Source organism: Delphinapterus leucas, chromosome 2, assembly GCF_059928025.1.
Source record: "Delphinapterus leucas isolate spDelLeu-1000000601 "Yukka" chromosome 2, BTC_Dleu_Yukka2, whole genome shotgun sequence".
Lineage (NCBI taxonomy): Eukaryota > Metazoa > Chordata > Mammalia > Artiodactyla > Monodontidae > Delphinapterus > Delphinapterus leucas.
Window position 1 is genome coordinate 19,837,643 of NC_143130.1, and position 15,612 is coordinate 19,853,254.

A 15,612-nucleotide genomic window follows, 5' to 3' on the forward strand; every position below is an offset into this window, starting at 1 on the left:
TTAGGTTGCTTTCCTTAAAAAAAAAACTGTAGTGTTAAAATATGTCTTCGAAATTTGAAGTGCGCTGATTCCAATTTTCATTATTATGAGCTCTTGGTCAAGCTCTGTATGTGCCACCTTTTTAAAAAGAACCTAATTATTAAATGAAGAATCCCACACTAAAAAATTACACTGTTGTTACCTATTAAAAGTTGATACTGGCAAATATATTTTCGGACAGCTACAGTAATTTTTATGTAAGCAACAAATAAATACGCAATTATTGCAAACTGACATTAAGTTTTCGGAAAATTTGCATTATCTATTGAAATAACGTTTTGGACAGGTAATACAAACACTGTACTTGATTTTTTAAAAAAGGTAAAAGGTGAGTCTTCCCCCCAAACAGTGTCTCTGTCCTCCTCCTCACAGGTAGCCAGTGCTGACAATTTCTCATACATCTTTCCAGAAGTATTCTATGAATACATGAGCATATAGTAGGTATCTTTTCAAATACACACAGACGCAAGCACATGATACCTAGGATTTTGCTTGCCACTTTTTTCATTTTAATTACTTTCACTTTCCTGGGCTTTTAAAACTGGGTTTTAAACCCTATGCACTAACACGATGATGGCATATTCCCCAAAAAGCAATAAAAGAGCAAACTGTCGGTGAAATCAATCTCGGGGAGAGATGATGACATTACAGCAAAGATTACGTCGCAGGGCAAGACTAGGAAAACAATCTTGTTCATTTTTGTGTTTCTAGCACAAAGTAATAAGATATAGCAGGTGCTTGATAGATGTTTGTTCAGTGAAACAATAGATATGAATGTATTACATACACACGATTAATGTTATAAAAAATGTTTAATGACCTGGGAAAATGCTAATATATTACATACCCCTCACAAACGGTATGTAAAGATCTCAATTACAAGTGCTAAAAGATGTAGGAATTGTTTGGTGGCTTGGTGAAGAGTCAATTACCTGTTCACAGACGATATGCCACTATATACACTCGACACACTCAGAATTTCTTAGTACAGTAAGTCAGTGGACAACTTTTGAAAGCATGTGTATATACAAGTGACTGGAAGCAAACAGATGACGAAGAAATTAAACTAACAACATCCAAGAACACTGCCCACTTCAGGGGTGTGTGTGTGTGTGTGTGTGTGTGTGTGTGCGCGCGCGCGCGCCTTGTGTATACCTTCAAACCAGGAAAACATGGGGACGGGGGAGGGAGTTGCTATGCTTCAACTCTTATTACTATTTCTAATAAAGTTTTCCACTGTCCTTTTGTTCTTACTTCTATATGTAATCTGTAAAGTGAGAGAACCATAGAAAAAATAAATAAAAATGGTAAAATGGTGGTGGCTACTTTTCCTTGTAAATCAGGTTAAAAAGCTTAAACAGGTTAAGCTGGATGGTATGAAGGTGTTTGCTTCATTTCAAAATATGTATAATATTCTATAGCATGTGCATACTGCGTATATACTGTATGTGTATGTACATAATACATGCATTTTATGTGTATATTTCATAAATTTAAAAATTCAATGGCTCTAGGTTCCCAGAGAAATTAGTCCAAAAATTTGATTCATTTTATTTAAGAATAGAAATTCTCAATACATCTTCATCTAGAACTATCAATTTTATTCAAGATTTAAAAAAAAAAGATTCTTACCTCATATTCCATACACGGATCTGGGGAATCATCAGTACAATGAATAAATCTTTGAGGGAAAGAAAGGCAATTGAATCTTTATTTTATGGTTGTCAGTTTATGCATACACATTACTTATATTTACTTATATTTAAAGTGGGAGTAAGGTTTTACTAAAAGCATCCAGAAACAGGAGACTAATTCAAATTCAATGAACATTTATTAAGCACCGTTCAGTGTCAGGCGTTAGCCTAGGCACCCTGAAATGTTATTTGTTATTTCATTTGTCCTCAAAACAACCATATGAGCTACTATAATCTCCATCTTTCTGTTAAAAAAAAAGGGCTAAAACTAAGGAAAGAGCACATTTAGTGACCAAGCCAGGAGTATAACGCAAACCCACTCTAGATTCCAAATGAGGGTGAGATGGCACTGTTGTTTTATAACTCTCACTGTGCTCTTCATGGCTGAACCAGAAGTCTAGTTCTCTGCTGACATTAACTCTGCCACCTAAAGCCACAAAAAGTTCATCTAATCCTTCTCCCACATCCCATTTAAAAATAGCTGACAGAAGAATTATTCATTCCTCCATTAAATATATTCCTTCCTCCTCTAAAAATCCTCAGTTTCATGGACAATTTTTCACATCCTTTATTAAACACCCACCTATGCCAAGGGCTGGCGAGGCACTGGAACACCAAAATGACTAAGAGTCCCTTGTCCTTTAGTCTGGTGAGGAAAGCCTAACAAGTACCCAAAGAATTTCAAAACACTGAAAATAAAAATACTGTGATGGCACAAAGGAAACACTGATTAGCTCTTCATGTTTGGGGGGAGGGGCTTCATCTGACATGAAGAGAAGGGTCTGCGTTTGAGGCAAAGGGAGAGAAGTGAGAACTACGCACAGGACTACTGGAGGTCAGTACTGATGGGTGTGGAGGGAAGAACTGCCAAAATATGTGGCTGGAGAGAAATTTTGGACAAGAAGGACTATCCAGATCATGAAGGGTCTTGTTTGCCTACGCAGAGAGGTTGTGATTTATTATACAGACAATGGGGGGCTAAAAACGTTTCTAAACATGTGAGGGAGACCATTGCACTTAGGCTTTAGAAATATCACAGGTGGCAACGGTGCTGGAGAGCCTGGGGGAATGGGTGGCAGGTTGGGAGGCTGAGAGCCCAGTTGGAAGGCTCATTGCAACAGCCCCAGGGAGAGATGAGGGGCCAACTAATGCGAAGGCAGAGGAGAGAGAGAGGAGAAGCTCTATACAAAGATATTTAGGAGACAAAGTCAGGGCTACTTGGTGCCTGATTGAAAGCACAGAATGAGGGAGAAAGAGGCCAGATGACTGGGGTGGCTGCTTGATGACTCGCTGGATAATGAGGCAAATACCATTCACTAAGAAGGAAGAGCAGGTGATGTGGATGAGGAAAACATGGGAGCTAACTACGTTTGGGTGGGTAGTGTTGGAGAAGTCCTGGGAGAACCACAGAGAATGTCTAGTAAGCAACTGGAACAAGGAAACTCAAGAGTGGGTGGAGGTGAAAATAATTATCTGGAAGTAATCGTCCTACTGGTATAAGAGCTAAGGTCAAGGATGGAGACAGAAGTGATCAGTCAGCTCATTCAGATAGAAACCTAGGGAATACCAACAATTCAAGAAGCAAAACAGGTGGTCAAGAGACATTTTCATGAAAAAAATACACAAGCAAAACAAAAAATAGTTTTAAAGACGTCTTAAGCAATTTACAAGTAGAATTAAATTTGAAAAGCTTTTAAATTTCCCCGAATGTTTGATTAGGGTGGAATTCTCTGCAATCATTTATGATTTATACTACAAACAATAACAACACAAATAAGGTGGTTGGCTAAAATCCTCAGAAAATAAGAACTTTTATTGCCACTAACAGTTGGGCACTAATGGATATAATCTGAATGACAAAGAAAGATACACACAGGGAGCTTTGTTAAAAGGCAATGGGCTTTCTCCATATTAGTGAACAGGCACCAAGTGAAGCATGTACATCTGCTATCTCATTTCATCCCTGCAATAATCCCTGAGAAAGTGCTATTATTATTATCCACATTCATCACACAAGGAAACCAAGGCTCCGAAAGGTGAGAAATGAAGTCAGTGGTGGGAGGGCACTAAACCACGTGTGGAACTGCTCCTCTCAGAGGTGGAGGTTCTAGAGCTGTTTGTTATTGCTCTCAGATTTCAGAGAAACCACAAATACCAAATGGATCCAGAGATATACATATGTCCTGGATCATCTCCTTTAATAGCTCTACATAATATATTCATTATTCTATTTTTTTTCAATTTTTAAAAAATTAATTGATTTTTGACTGCGTTGGGTCTTCGTTGATGCACACGGGCTTTTCTCTAGTTGCGGCAAGAAGGGGCTACTCTTTGTTGCATTGCGCGGGCTTCTCATTGTGGTGGCTTCTCATTGCGGTGGCTTCTCTTGTTGCGGAACATGGGCTCTAGGTGTGCAGGCTTCAGTAGTTGTGGCATGTGAGCTCAGTGGTTGTGGCTCGCGGGCTCTAGAGCGCAGGCTCAGTAGTTGTAGTGCATGGGCTTAGTTGCTCCGTGGCATGTGGGATCTTCCTGGACCAGGGCTCAAACCCATGTCCCCTGCATTGGCAGGCGGATTCTTAACCACTGCGCCACCAGGGAAGTCCTATTCTTCTTTATTGTAAGAGTCCCTCACCTTTTTTTTTCCGGTTTAACAGCCTAAATATTTTAATTAGCAAAAAACACTAATTCATTTATGAATTCTATTATAAAAATTCATTTTATCCTTAAAACATTTTCCCTCAACTCCTTTCTAAATTCTAAATGAAAAGATGAAAAGTGTGTCAAAAATCCAGACAGTGTTATGAGGAATAAAAAATTGTGTGGTAAAAGAATTTTTCACAAGCGAGAAAAGCGTTCACAATACAGTATACTTTTAAATAATAAAAAAGGTCACAAAACTACACAGTACAACCTCATATTTTAAAACATACATGAGAAAACATAATACAATGTTAACTATTGGGATGTTCACAATGATTCTTTCCCAGCAGTGATTGTTCATTTCTTCTGCTGCTTTTCTGTAGTATTTCTAACGTTATGTTTATCACATTAAATATATATTACTTTAACTTTTAATTTTGAGGAATTAAAAAACACATAAAAGTACAAAGTGGGGACTTCCCTGGTGGTTAAGAATCCATCTGCCAATGCAGGGGACACGGGTTTGAGCCCTGGTCCAGGAAGATCCCACATGCCGCAGAGCAACTAAGCCCATGCACCACAACTACTAAGCCTGCGCTCTAGAGCGCGCGAGCCACAACTACTGAAGCCCGCACACCTAGAGCCCGTGCTCTGCAACAAGAGAAGCCACCCCAATAAGAAGCCCACGCACCGCAACAAAGGGTAGCCCCCGCTCGCCGCAACTCGCCCACACACAGCAACAAAGGCTCAACGCAGCCAAAAAAAAAAAAGGACAAAGTGTACATATAGCGCTTTTATAATAAGAAACCAAGTTTACTTTAAAAGTTAATATTTTACATTTTGCAGTGTATACAAAATATCAGATTATGTTGTATAACTGAAACTAATATATACTGTTAGGCCAATTATACAATTTTTTAAAAAGTTAGGACTTCCCTGGTGGCGGAGTGATTAAGAATCCACCTGTCAAGGCAGGGGACACAGGTTCAAGCCCTGGTCTGGGAAGATCCTACATGCCATGGAGCAACTAAGCCCGTGCGCCACAACTACTGAGCCTGCGCTCTAGAGCCCGCGAGCCACAACTACTGAAGCCCACACGCCTAGAGCCCGTGCTCCACAACAAGAGAAGCCACCCTAATGAGAAGCCCGCGCACCGCAACGAAGAGCAGCCCCCGCTCGCCACAACGAGAGAAAGCCCGCAACGAAGACCCAAGGCAGCCAAAAATAAATTTAAAAAAAAAAGTTAATATTTTAGCTTTCAATTAACCAGTAATTCTTATCATGATAAAACTGAACTGCCTATCGTTTTTTTAAAATTTAAATGTATCTAAAATATACAAGGGAGGGCTTCCCTGGTGGCACAGTGGTTAAGAATCTGCCTGCCAATGCAGGGGACTCAGGTTCGAGCTCTGGTCCGGGAAGATCCCACAGGCCGTGGAGCAACTAAGTCTGTGTGCCACAACTACTGAGCTACTGAGCCTGTGCTCTAGAGCCTGCACGCCACAACTACTGAGCCCCTGTGCCACAACTACTGAAGCCCGCACACCTAGAGCCCATGCTCCGCAACAAGAGAAGCCACCGCAATGAGAAGCCTGAACACTGTAACAAAGAGTAGCCCCAGCTCACCACAACCAGAGAAAAGCCCGTGCCCAGCAACGAAGACCCAACGCAGCCAAAAATAAAATAAAATAAATTAAATTAAAAAAAATATATATATATACAAGGGAGATGGGAGGAGAGAAATGACAAAGGAATTCGAATAAACAAACACTTCCAAAACACACGTCTTCATTATCTAAATTTTTTAATGCTTCTATATTCCTACAAATATTGATTTCAACCCTTGGTTAACCCTCATTTGCTACTTTAAAATAGGTATACATTTTAATACACATTTGCATTCTACCATCCCGTAACATTACTTTTTAAGTGGTGATAGGTTTAACATTTAATGTTAGTTAAAAACCTTGACTACTTTCAGAAGGTAGACGTGAGAACGTATGTGCTACATGAGATTACTGTACAAGGCTTTTTCTTATTAAGATGATTAATCAGATGGTCAAGTACAGTCTCTGAAAGGAGAGGAAAGTGCAGAGCCACCTAATTAAGACTGAATGTGAAGGTCAACAACATTTTTAGGAGCTCAGCTGAAATACCGCAAAAAACACTGTGTATGAATATTTAAATTCCATTTATATTCTGGAGGAAGTAGGTTTAAAAAGCAAAAATGTGTTAAGATATTTAGAGTATTAACAACACTTGAATGCTTACAAATCCTTATATAAATTACGGTTCAAAAATTCCAGGTTACATCAAGAAAGGAAAAAGAAAGAAATCCTTAAATCAAGGCTTCTTACTACATTGAAAATACTAGTAGAAACAATACTAGTGGAAAATATGAGTATCCTAACAGAAATGATAAAATATCTTCAGTCATATCAAATATAAAAATGTTTGTATTATTCCCTTAACTGACTGAACCGAGAACACAGATGATCCAAACACTTGCATCTGCAATGGAGAAAAAAAAGCTGATCCTCTCATTTCCAAAAATAACAGTTTCTTAATTGCTAAAAGAAAGCAGGACCTCAGAGAGGTAACAGCAAGTTAAGATCAAGGAAAGCAATTTACAGAGAAAGAATACTGAATTGCTAAGTCTACTTTAGCTTTTGTTTCTATGAACACGTAATTTAAAAGTCATGGTAAGAACTAGTATAAATTCTCAAATCCCAACTCAGCATATAATATAAAATTATAATACATGTTATAATTTATGAGCAAAAGCAAGAAATATGTCATAATACCTAACACTTCCCCTGTGTTAACAAACACATTTAAATAACACTTGAAAAATTTGCCTGAATTATGAAATAATATGGAATCATTCACGATCACCCTGAAATTTGGGCAACTGTTAGAGAGTTCCTCAAGTTATAACCCGAAATTAGTCTAGGTCCAGATTGATAAGTGTCCCATACAGATGAGAAACAATACAGGCATCTGCATTGTTCTATATCCATCTCCACCCTCCAGGACCCAGGCCCTTCCCAGCAGAGGTAGGACTAGATGAAACAATATTCCTGTTGAGAAACCTGCTGAGTTTTACTGCTGTTTCTTTCTACAGAATTTGCCTTTGCTCTCTGGTTGTTGTTGTTTTTTTTTTACATCTTTATTGGAGTATAACTGTTTTAAAATGGTGTGTTAGTTTCTGTTTTATAACAAAGTCAATCAGTTATACATATACATATGTTCCCATATCTCCTCCCTGTTTCTGTTTTATAACAAAGTCAATCAGTTATACATATACATACGTTCCCATATCTCCTCCCTCTTGTGTCTCCCTCCCTCTCACCCTCCCTATCCCACCCATCCAGGTGGTCACAAAGCACCGAGAAAGCCCACGTACAGCAAAGAAGACTCAACGCAGCCAAAAATAAGAAAAACAAAACTTCAAAATAAACACAGGTATTATTGGGACTTCGTTGGTGGTCCACTGGGTAAGACTCTGCACTTGGGGAACTAAGATCCCACATGCCAAGTGGTACGGAAAAAAACAAAAACAAAAAAGACAAAACCCACAAGTGTTATTAAATAATTAATGTCATATAATCTACAATGTGAATTAAAAATAAAAGTATTCTCGGGTACAATCACGGTAAAGACAGAAAAAAGCAAAAAACCAAATAACCAAAGGTCTACTCTGTTGAAAGCTACTATGAAATTATGCCAGTACATTTTTTTTCTTTTTTTCTTTTTTTTTTTTGCGGTACGCGGGCCTCTCACTGCTGTGGCCTCTCCCGTTGCGGAGCACAGCTCCGGACGCGTAGGCTCAGCAGCCATGGCTCACGGGCCCAGCCGCTCCGCGACATGTGGGATCCTCCCGGACCGGGGCACGGACCCGTGTCCCCTGCATTGGCAGGCGGACTCTCAACCACTGCGCCACCAGGGAAGCCCCACCAGTACATTTTTAATATATTTTGCAGTGAACCAGTTAACAGGAATTTTGGAGACCAATGTGTTAGATACAAAGTTTTAGAAAGAAGAAGAAAAGAAAGAAAGGGGAAAAAAAGATCCTAGCCTAAAACTGTAAGAACTGTGCTTAACTGCCACTGACGACTGACAGGAATGTCATCTTTCTTGTCTTTTACTTCTACCCAAGCTACTTTCCAAGTCATCCCTCAACTTAAACTTCAGGTTGCATGTCCTACCAGCCAAATGGTCTTCCTATAAATAGGCACATTCATGATGCCCTAAACATGTCTTAAGATGGACATACTCTTTTCTGTGAACTTCTTAACTGTGATCAACACACAGCTTTTATCATGGTGTTCCAACTATTTCACGCATTGAAAGAGAACAAAGGCGATACGTTCAATGGTAAGGATGCCCACGTGTGGAACTAGGGGAAAGCAGGCAATGAGAAAACTATGGATGTAGTATATGCTTTGTTACAAGGAAAGAAGGATACGTGTATCTGCTGAGCTGTGCTACGTTAAGAAATACACTGAACTAGAAAGAGCTCCATGGAAGTAGAATCCAAGAGACTGCTCTCGTGGAGAACATTGAAGTTAAAGATGAATCCTATTTGTTACGGGTGAGGTGTTAGATTCTGGCATTGGAGGAACAGACTTACAGTGCTACCAACTTAAATTGTGTGAGTTCTCTAGTGCGGGCCAGTCAACGTGGCAGGAATGGGGGAAAGAGAAATCACAGTATTAGTAAACTCGGAGAGTAATAACTACGTGAACTGACTCTAGACAACTTAGGTACCTCCTAAATACACTAAGATCACAATTCGATCATTCCTATCAGAAAAAACATCATCATTAAAGCTTTATAAGGTGGCAGTACACAAAATCACAATGCTTTAAAGTGGCAGACTCTTTACTGCCTAGCTATTTACTAGGGCACATCCTCATTCGTAAGCTTTCCTAAAACGTTGGAAGGTTACGGTATTATACCTCACAGAAAACAACTCTTAAGTATATAAGGAAAAAAAATTATGTCAAGGGCAGAAATAAAAAAGAAAAACATGGCACCCAGGGAATATTTAGCATCAAAGTTCTGGTGCTGAAGATTTTACTGCTCATTAGGATCTAAAATGAGAGTTCAGGTACACAGATTCCATTTTTTACATCTCACTGGTGGTGGAAAAGGAAAGATAAAAAATGATACTGAATTAAGGGTGATTGGGTGAGTTCATTAGAATTTTCATAGAATTCTTCAAAAAGAGAGAAAAATGCTCTCTAAAATTATAACAATCTAAAAAGACATTGTAAATCAGCTACACTTCAATAAAAAATACAATAAAATTATAACAATCTAAAGTGACAAACTGTCACCTAAATAAATGGGCCTTAAAAATCACAAAGAATAGGTTCTGTTACGTCCAACTTAGGTAGAACATTTTACTTTTGAAACTGTTTGCTGCTGAATTTTAGGATTAATAGCCAGTTTTGTGATAATCTTAAGAACAAAATGTATAAAAATTGTGCTGATCATAACTGTGCTTGAATTACTAAGACAAGTAAACTTTCCTGATATCTAGTAACTCTAACTTCCTTAGTCATGAGCCTCTCAGAGAAACAATTAATGGATTAATTCTCTCTCAGCCCTTTCTTCTAAATGCCAATTGAATACCAGATATTTTTTTTCTGGCCTTGGCCTACTGAAGTGGCACCTAATCAATAAAATAATCAGTGAAAGCAGCCTTCTGACTCAACAAGTCTAATTACATAGAAAGTTTATCTGGGCAAATAATTCACTCAGCAAGTATAATGCAGACAGATTATGCTAATGGTGTCAATATTTCAACCTCCACTTTTTAAAGCTTCTTGGGTACAATAACCACTTGACAAACAGAAAGAATAAGAGTACTTACTAGTCCATGTCAAATTACAACTGTGGCAGACAGTACTGGTGGTCTACCCTCTAGCTATTCCCAACCTTTATCCTTGCCAACAAAATTCTGTGACTGTTCAGAGGAGGACAGGTGGACCTGTGGAATCCCAGGGATGCACATGTACATCTAACTGCACAGCCCTCAAGGCATGGGCCTGCACCTGCAGCATCAGGGTCACCTGGGAACAGGTTAGAAATTATATTCTTGGGCCCCACTCCCAGCCTAGTGAATCAGAAACTCTGGGGGTGGGGACCAGCAAGCCGTGTTTTACCAAATTCTCCAGGTGACTCTAATCCGAGCTAAAGTTGGAGAGCCTCTGCTCTAAACCAATCATGGCGTCTCTGTTCCCTCTGCCAACTACTGGATGAGGCTGAGCAACTGTGTGACCGTGAGCCTGTCAGGAAGTCTCCTGGGAAGCTTCCAGAATGCTTTACTTGCTCACAGAGAAGCATGAGAGAAATTAGATGCAACCCCTCATATTTTTGACTAAGATATAGTCATCTTCATGCCATACCTGCAAAATACCAGCCACCTTGTAACCACTAGGTGATAAACCCAAATACCAAGCCAGTAAGCCAAGGATGACAGAGAGAAAGACTGAAAGAACCTGGTCCCTGGTGACCCTGATGAGCTGTGACTTAACCATTATAGATGGAAATAGCCCATCTCCAGACTCCTTGCTAAATAATGTATTTTTAAAAACACTGTGTGTGAACTCTTTTTGGTTGGCCCTCTGTTAACCTGTAATCCTAACTATAACATCTTTCTCTTGTTGAAGCAAGCTCCCAAAGAGTATAACATAATTTTCATAATATTACATAATTTTATGTACATAATTATATACTATAATATTTTATCTTTTATCACATTCTATAATATTTTACTTTGAAGCATTTAGAAAAGAAGGAATTTATAACTTTATTAAGTGAAAATACAGAGAACATTTAGAATGATGTTACTGAAATTATATTCTGGTTTTGGTTCTATTAACTAGTTGATGGAAACAAATTACTGAGCAGATTCAGGCCTCAATTTTCTAACTGACTGAAGAGTCAAATTAAATCACTGATAAGATCCTGTCCAATTTAAAGTATTGTATTCTTAATCTTTAAGGGGTCCAGAAAGGCCTCTGTGACAAAAGTTCATCTTTCATTAAAGACCCAATCAATAGGGATTTTTCTGGAGTAACAAGACTTATTGTTACGCAACTGACTACCGACAAAGATTTCCAGAAAAGGTGACTTTGAGTACCACCGGTCTGAAAGGCTGCAAGCTCAGGGCTTGGTGTTTATCCTGCCAACTCCCAATTATTTACATGAGGAGAAAGATGGTATTCTGTGGATAAACACTCCTAATCCAAGGCCTCAAATGTACTTGCTGATTTAACTTCTTCCCCATGCAAAAGTCAAAAAGTACAAAACGCAAAATGACTGACTGGTATTTCTACCCTTCACTGGAATCGGGGCTAAATTCATGTAAGACAAAAAAGGAGGGGTGGGCTAAGAGGAGCCAGCAGGTTGCTAGGGTGCAAAGATGATTTAAAAGCTATCAACCACAGAGAATTAGAAGTGATTTATAATTTTTGGAGAGGAAATGTCCTCATATACTCACTGCAACTAATATCAAAGGTGCATAAAAATCCATATCAAATGAATTAACAGGTACAGAGTATTTTAATGTCATATATTCCAAGGCCTCTTTACAAAAGCATTCAATATCAAAAAGCTCTACAATGGCAAAAAAAAGACAGGGCCACGACTTCCTCTAATCAGAGGGTGTCTCCCAGAACGAAAATGCTGCTGCATTATTACTAAAGCAAACACCTCATAACACCTGTGCCAACACAGCCATAAAAGGTTGACACCTAAATGTCAGAACAACATAAAGCTTTTTCTGTAAGTGAACCAGAAAAACCAATACAGGTAAAGTCCTTTTATAATGAACTAGCGATACAATCACACTCATTTATTATTACTTAACTTCGTTTTCTTAATTTAATATGAAAACCATATGCCCAAGCTGCAGAACCAGATGCAAAAGAGATGATGCACAACTGACTTGTAGGGAATGTATTTTCTTTATGCCAGGCTCCTCTTCAAAAAAGGATTTGAGGCTGAAAGGGGATGAATGAGCAGGGCAAACTGAACTGGATGGATGGGGAAGAAGTGGCATGCATACATGATGTATGTATGTATTCACCTGTGTACCTGCTTAGTTTCTAGATTTTTTTGATATGCTTTATTTTAGAGATCAGATAAAAGGTTAGTTTAATTGAGATTTCGGATTTAAAATGGGGTAGGATAAGACATCTAGAATAAAAACTGCTGTTTGATGACAGAACAAAAGAAGCATAAAGAGATCGCCTACAGTGCAGCAGTGCAGGTGGGCTGTCTGCCTGCGATGAAGGATTAGTTACAGAGTAACTAGCAGAGGGAAGAAAACAGCAAGTCCACGTCTAGGAATTTATCCTAAGGAAAAAAAATCAGGAAAGCACGCAAAGATTTAGCTCAAGGATATTCACTGCAGGACTAAGAAGAAGAGAAAAGAGACAAATAAGAAGAGAGAACTAATGAAATAAATGATGCTATAGCTGTCCAGTGGAATACTCTGAAGCAAGTTTAAAATAATGATGTGTTTAATATTTAATGACACATAAAGATGTTTGATATATACTGATTAAGTGCAAAAGCAGCCTCATAAGCAATATGAACTATATGATCCCATTTTTGTTTTAAAAAACTGGAATACAGTTAGAGACAGGTGTATCTATATTATACCTATGCACAGACAGAATCCTGGAAGTATATAAAACCAACTGTGACGAGATCATGAATGCTTTTACATTTCCTGTTTTTGTTTAGCTATAGTGCCCACTTTTATTTTTCTATGATAAGCATATATTAGCTTTATAATAAGAAAAAAAATACCACTATATTTACTGGGCAGATACACAGAAAGCCCTTGATATTTAGGGATATTCATTGTACAGCATTAGCCGTCAATGGAAAAGAAAGGTTTGCTTTAATAGGTCATTTGAGAAAATGAAACAGCCTTGGTATGTGGATCTGTTGTTTACAATAGTACTAGAACTAATGGAATTTCATCTGTAGAAAAACTCACAAGTGCTGAAACTACTGACATAAGAGAACAAGAGACATACTTACGGTTGGGTGAAGTCACGAGTGATGAAATCAGAACTCTTGAACAGTAGGAAGATGTCGCTGAGCGTTTTACATTTCAGAGAACTATTCATTGCTATCCAGTATGCGTCCTAAATAATAGAGCACATGCTACTTAGTATATATTCCAAGTTAGTTGCTATGAATGAAGTTCAAGCCTATGGCCAAAGTCAACAATGCATATAACCTGAAGGGGATGAAGAAAAAAGTCAGGTAAGAAATTTTAGCTATACTGTCAAATGTCAAGTTACAGTTCTAAACAAGTAACAGCATCACCACTGCATGTCGGATACTCAGTTTTGAACCAAGATGTTCAGGTTCTCACCTTTCAGCTCAGGCCCAAGCACTGCCCTATGTCTTCCTCACTGATGATGAAAGAAGGGGATAAAGAGATATCAGAAATGCTGACACTTCAGCTAGAAGATTCAGGCATAAAAAAACAGCCTGACCAGCGACTAAGAAAATAGAGAACCTTCCTTTCTTCCTGTTTCTGGGGAGAGACGGCTGGAACCCTGAAGGTGGATGACTGCAACAGTTAAGACCCATGTCTATCAAATCTGGGAGGGAGGAGGTGACATATCCTGAACCATCACAATTTTAAATGGTGAAAGCCTCAAATATATGCACCAAAAAAAAGTAAGAAGAGCAGACACAGGAGGCACAAACCTCAGCGAAATATGCCTAAAAATGATAGAATAATTAAGTAGTTTAAAAAACGTACTTCTCCCATAGACAGATCAGACACAGGACAGTAATTGAGAAAACTAATGATTGCAAAAAAAATGTCCAGTTATCCACACTGTATGAAAGAAAGCACTGGAACACAGTCGGCACTCAATAAATAAAAAATAAATGAAGGAATAACTTAAAATCACAAATAATCTATGCATTTTAACTAGAAAGCCTCAAGCCAGATCAGTAGTCAAGCACAACTCAAATTACTGCTCATAGATAAACTAAAAATGAGTTTCAATAACTTCTTTATAATAACTTCTTTAAAATTTCTCCAAATGAAAAAGGATGATGACCTTCTGGTTAAAGATGGTATACTGAACACACAAATTTAACTCCACTAAAACAACAGTATATACATAGAAAACCATGCAACTGAATAAACAGGACAGTTATTAACTCCAGGGAAAACAAAATGTTGAATAAGAAAACACAAGCAATGTACGGTATATATCAGATAGGTACGTAGTGTTTGCATAAACATAATATGAGAAACACTGAATACTTGTCTAATCAAAGTATGCCATCTGATGATGACAGTGGAACACAAAGCAGTGGGGACAGGCCTTCCCTGGTGGCTCAGTGGTTAAGAATCCGCCTGCCAATGCAGAGGACACAGGTTCAAGCCCTGGTCCGGGAAGATCCCACATGCCGTGAAGCAACTAAGCTCATGCGCCGCAACTATTGAGCCTGTGCTCTAGAGCCCGCGAGCCACAACTACTGAGCCTGTGCACCTAGAGCCCATGCTCCACAACGAGAAACCACTGAAATAAGAAGCCCATGCACCACGACGGAGAGTAGCCCCCGCTCAATGCAACTAGAGAAAGCCCGAGCAGCAACAAAGACCCAATGCAACCAAAAATAAATAAATAGATATAAATAAATAGATAAGGTAGATAGATAGATAGATAGATAAATAAATAAATAAAGTAGTGGGGACAGGAGATGAAACACAGCTGAACCTTTCTGTTCTAAAGCAGGAAGTCAGTAATAAACATCTAAGACAGAAGAACAGAGAAGTAAAGGAAAATAACAGAAGAAGGTACTAAAATATTTGAAAACAGCTGACTCTGAGCAGTGGGAAATAGTGAAGCAAAACAGAGTCAGAACTGGCTGATTTCTGTAGGAAGCTTCCAGATCTTCTGAAAATTTAAACTATTTTGTATATGTAATACAATGGAATATTACTCAGCCATAAAAAGGAATGAAATAGGGTCATTTGTAGAGACGTGGATGGACCTAGAGGGTGTCATACAGAGTGAAGTCAGTCAGAAAGAGAAAAACAAATATCATATATTAATGCATATATGTGGAATTTAGAAAAATGGTATAGGTGACCTTATCTGCAAAGCAGAAATAGAGACACAGATGTAGAGAAAGGGGGAAACAGGTGGGGTGGGATGAACTGGGAGATTGGGATTGACAC

The 15,612-nt window shown here is 38.5% G+C and overlaps 1 protein-coding gene across 10 annotated transcripts in view; it reads right to left on the bottom strand.

Annotated features, from left to right (window-relative positions):
- The window catches only part of CDC123 (cell division cycle 123), a 59,696-nt gene that overhangs the window by 24,853 nt on the left and 19,231 nt on the right, over positions 1-15,612 (bottom strand). For 5 of the 10 annotated variants that reach the window (XM_022580309.2, XM_089906489.1, XM_089906487.1 and 2 more), the window contains 2 exons: positions 13,440-13,546; positions 1,672-1,720 (listed from right to left, as the gene is read on the bottom strand). In XM_022580309.2, the coding sequence (XP_022436017.1) occupies positions 1,672-1,720; positions 13,440-13,546 (156 nt within the window). The remainder of the gene's footprint in view (positions 1-1,671; positions 1,721-13,439; positions 13,547-15,612) is intronic. The other 5 variants (XM_089906492.1, XM_089906493.1, XM_089906494.1 and 2 more) reach the window with 1 other exon arrangement.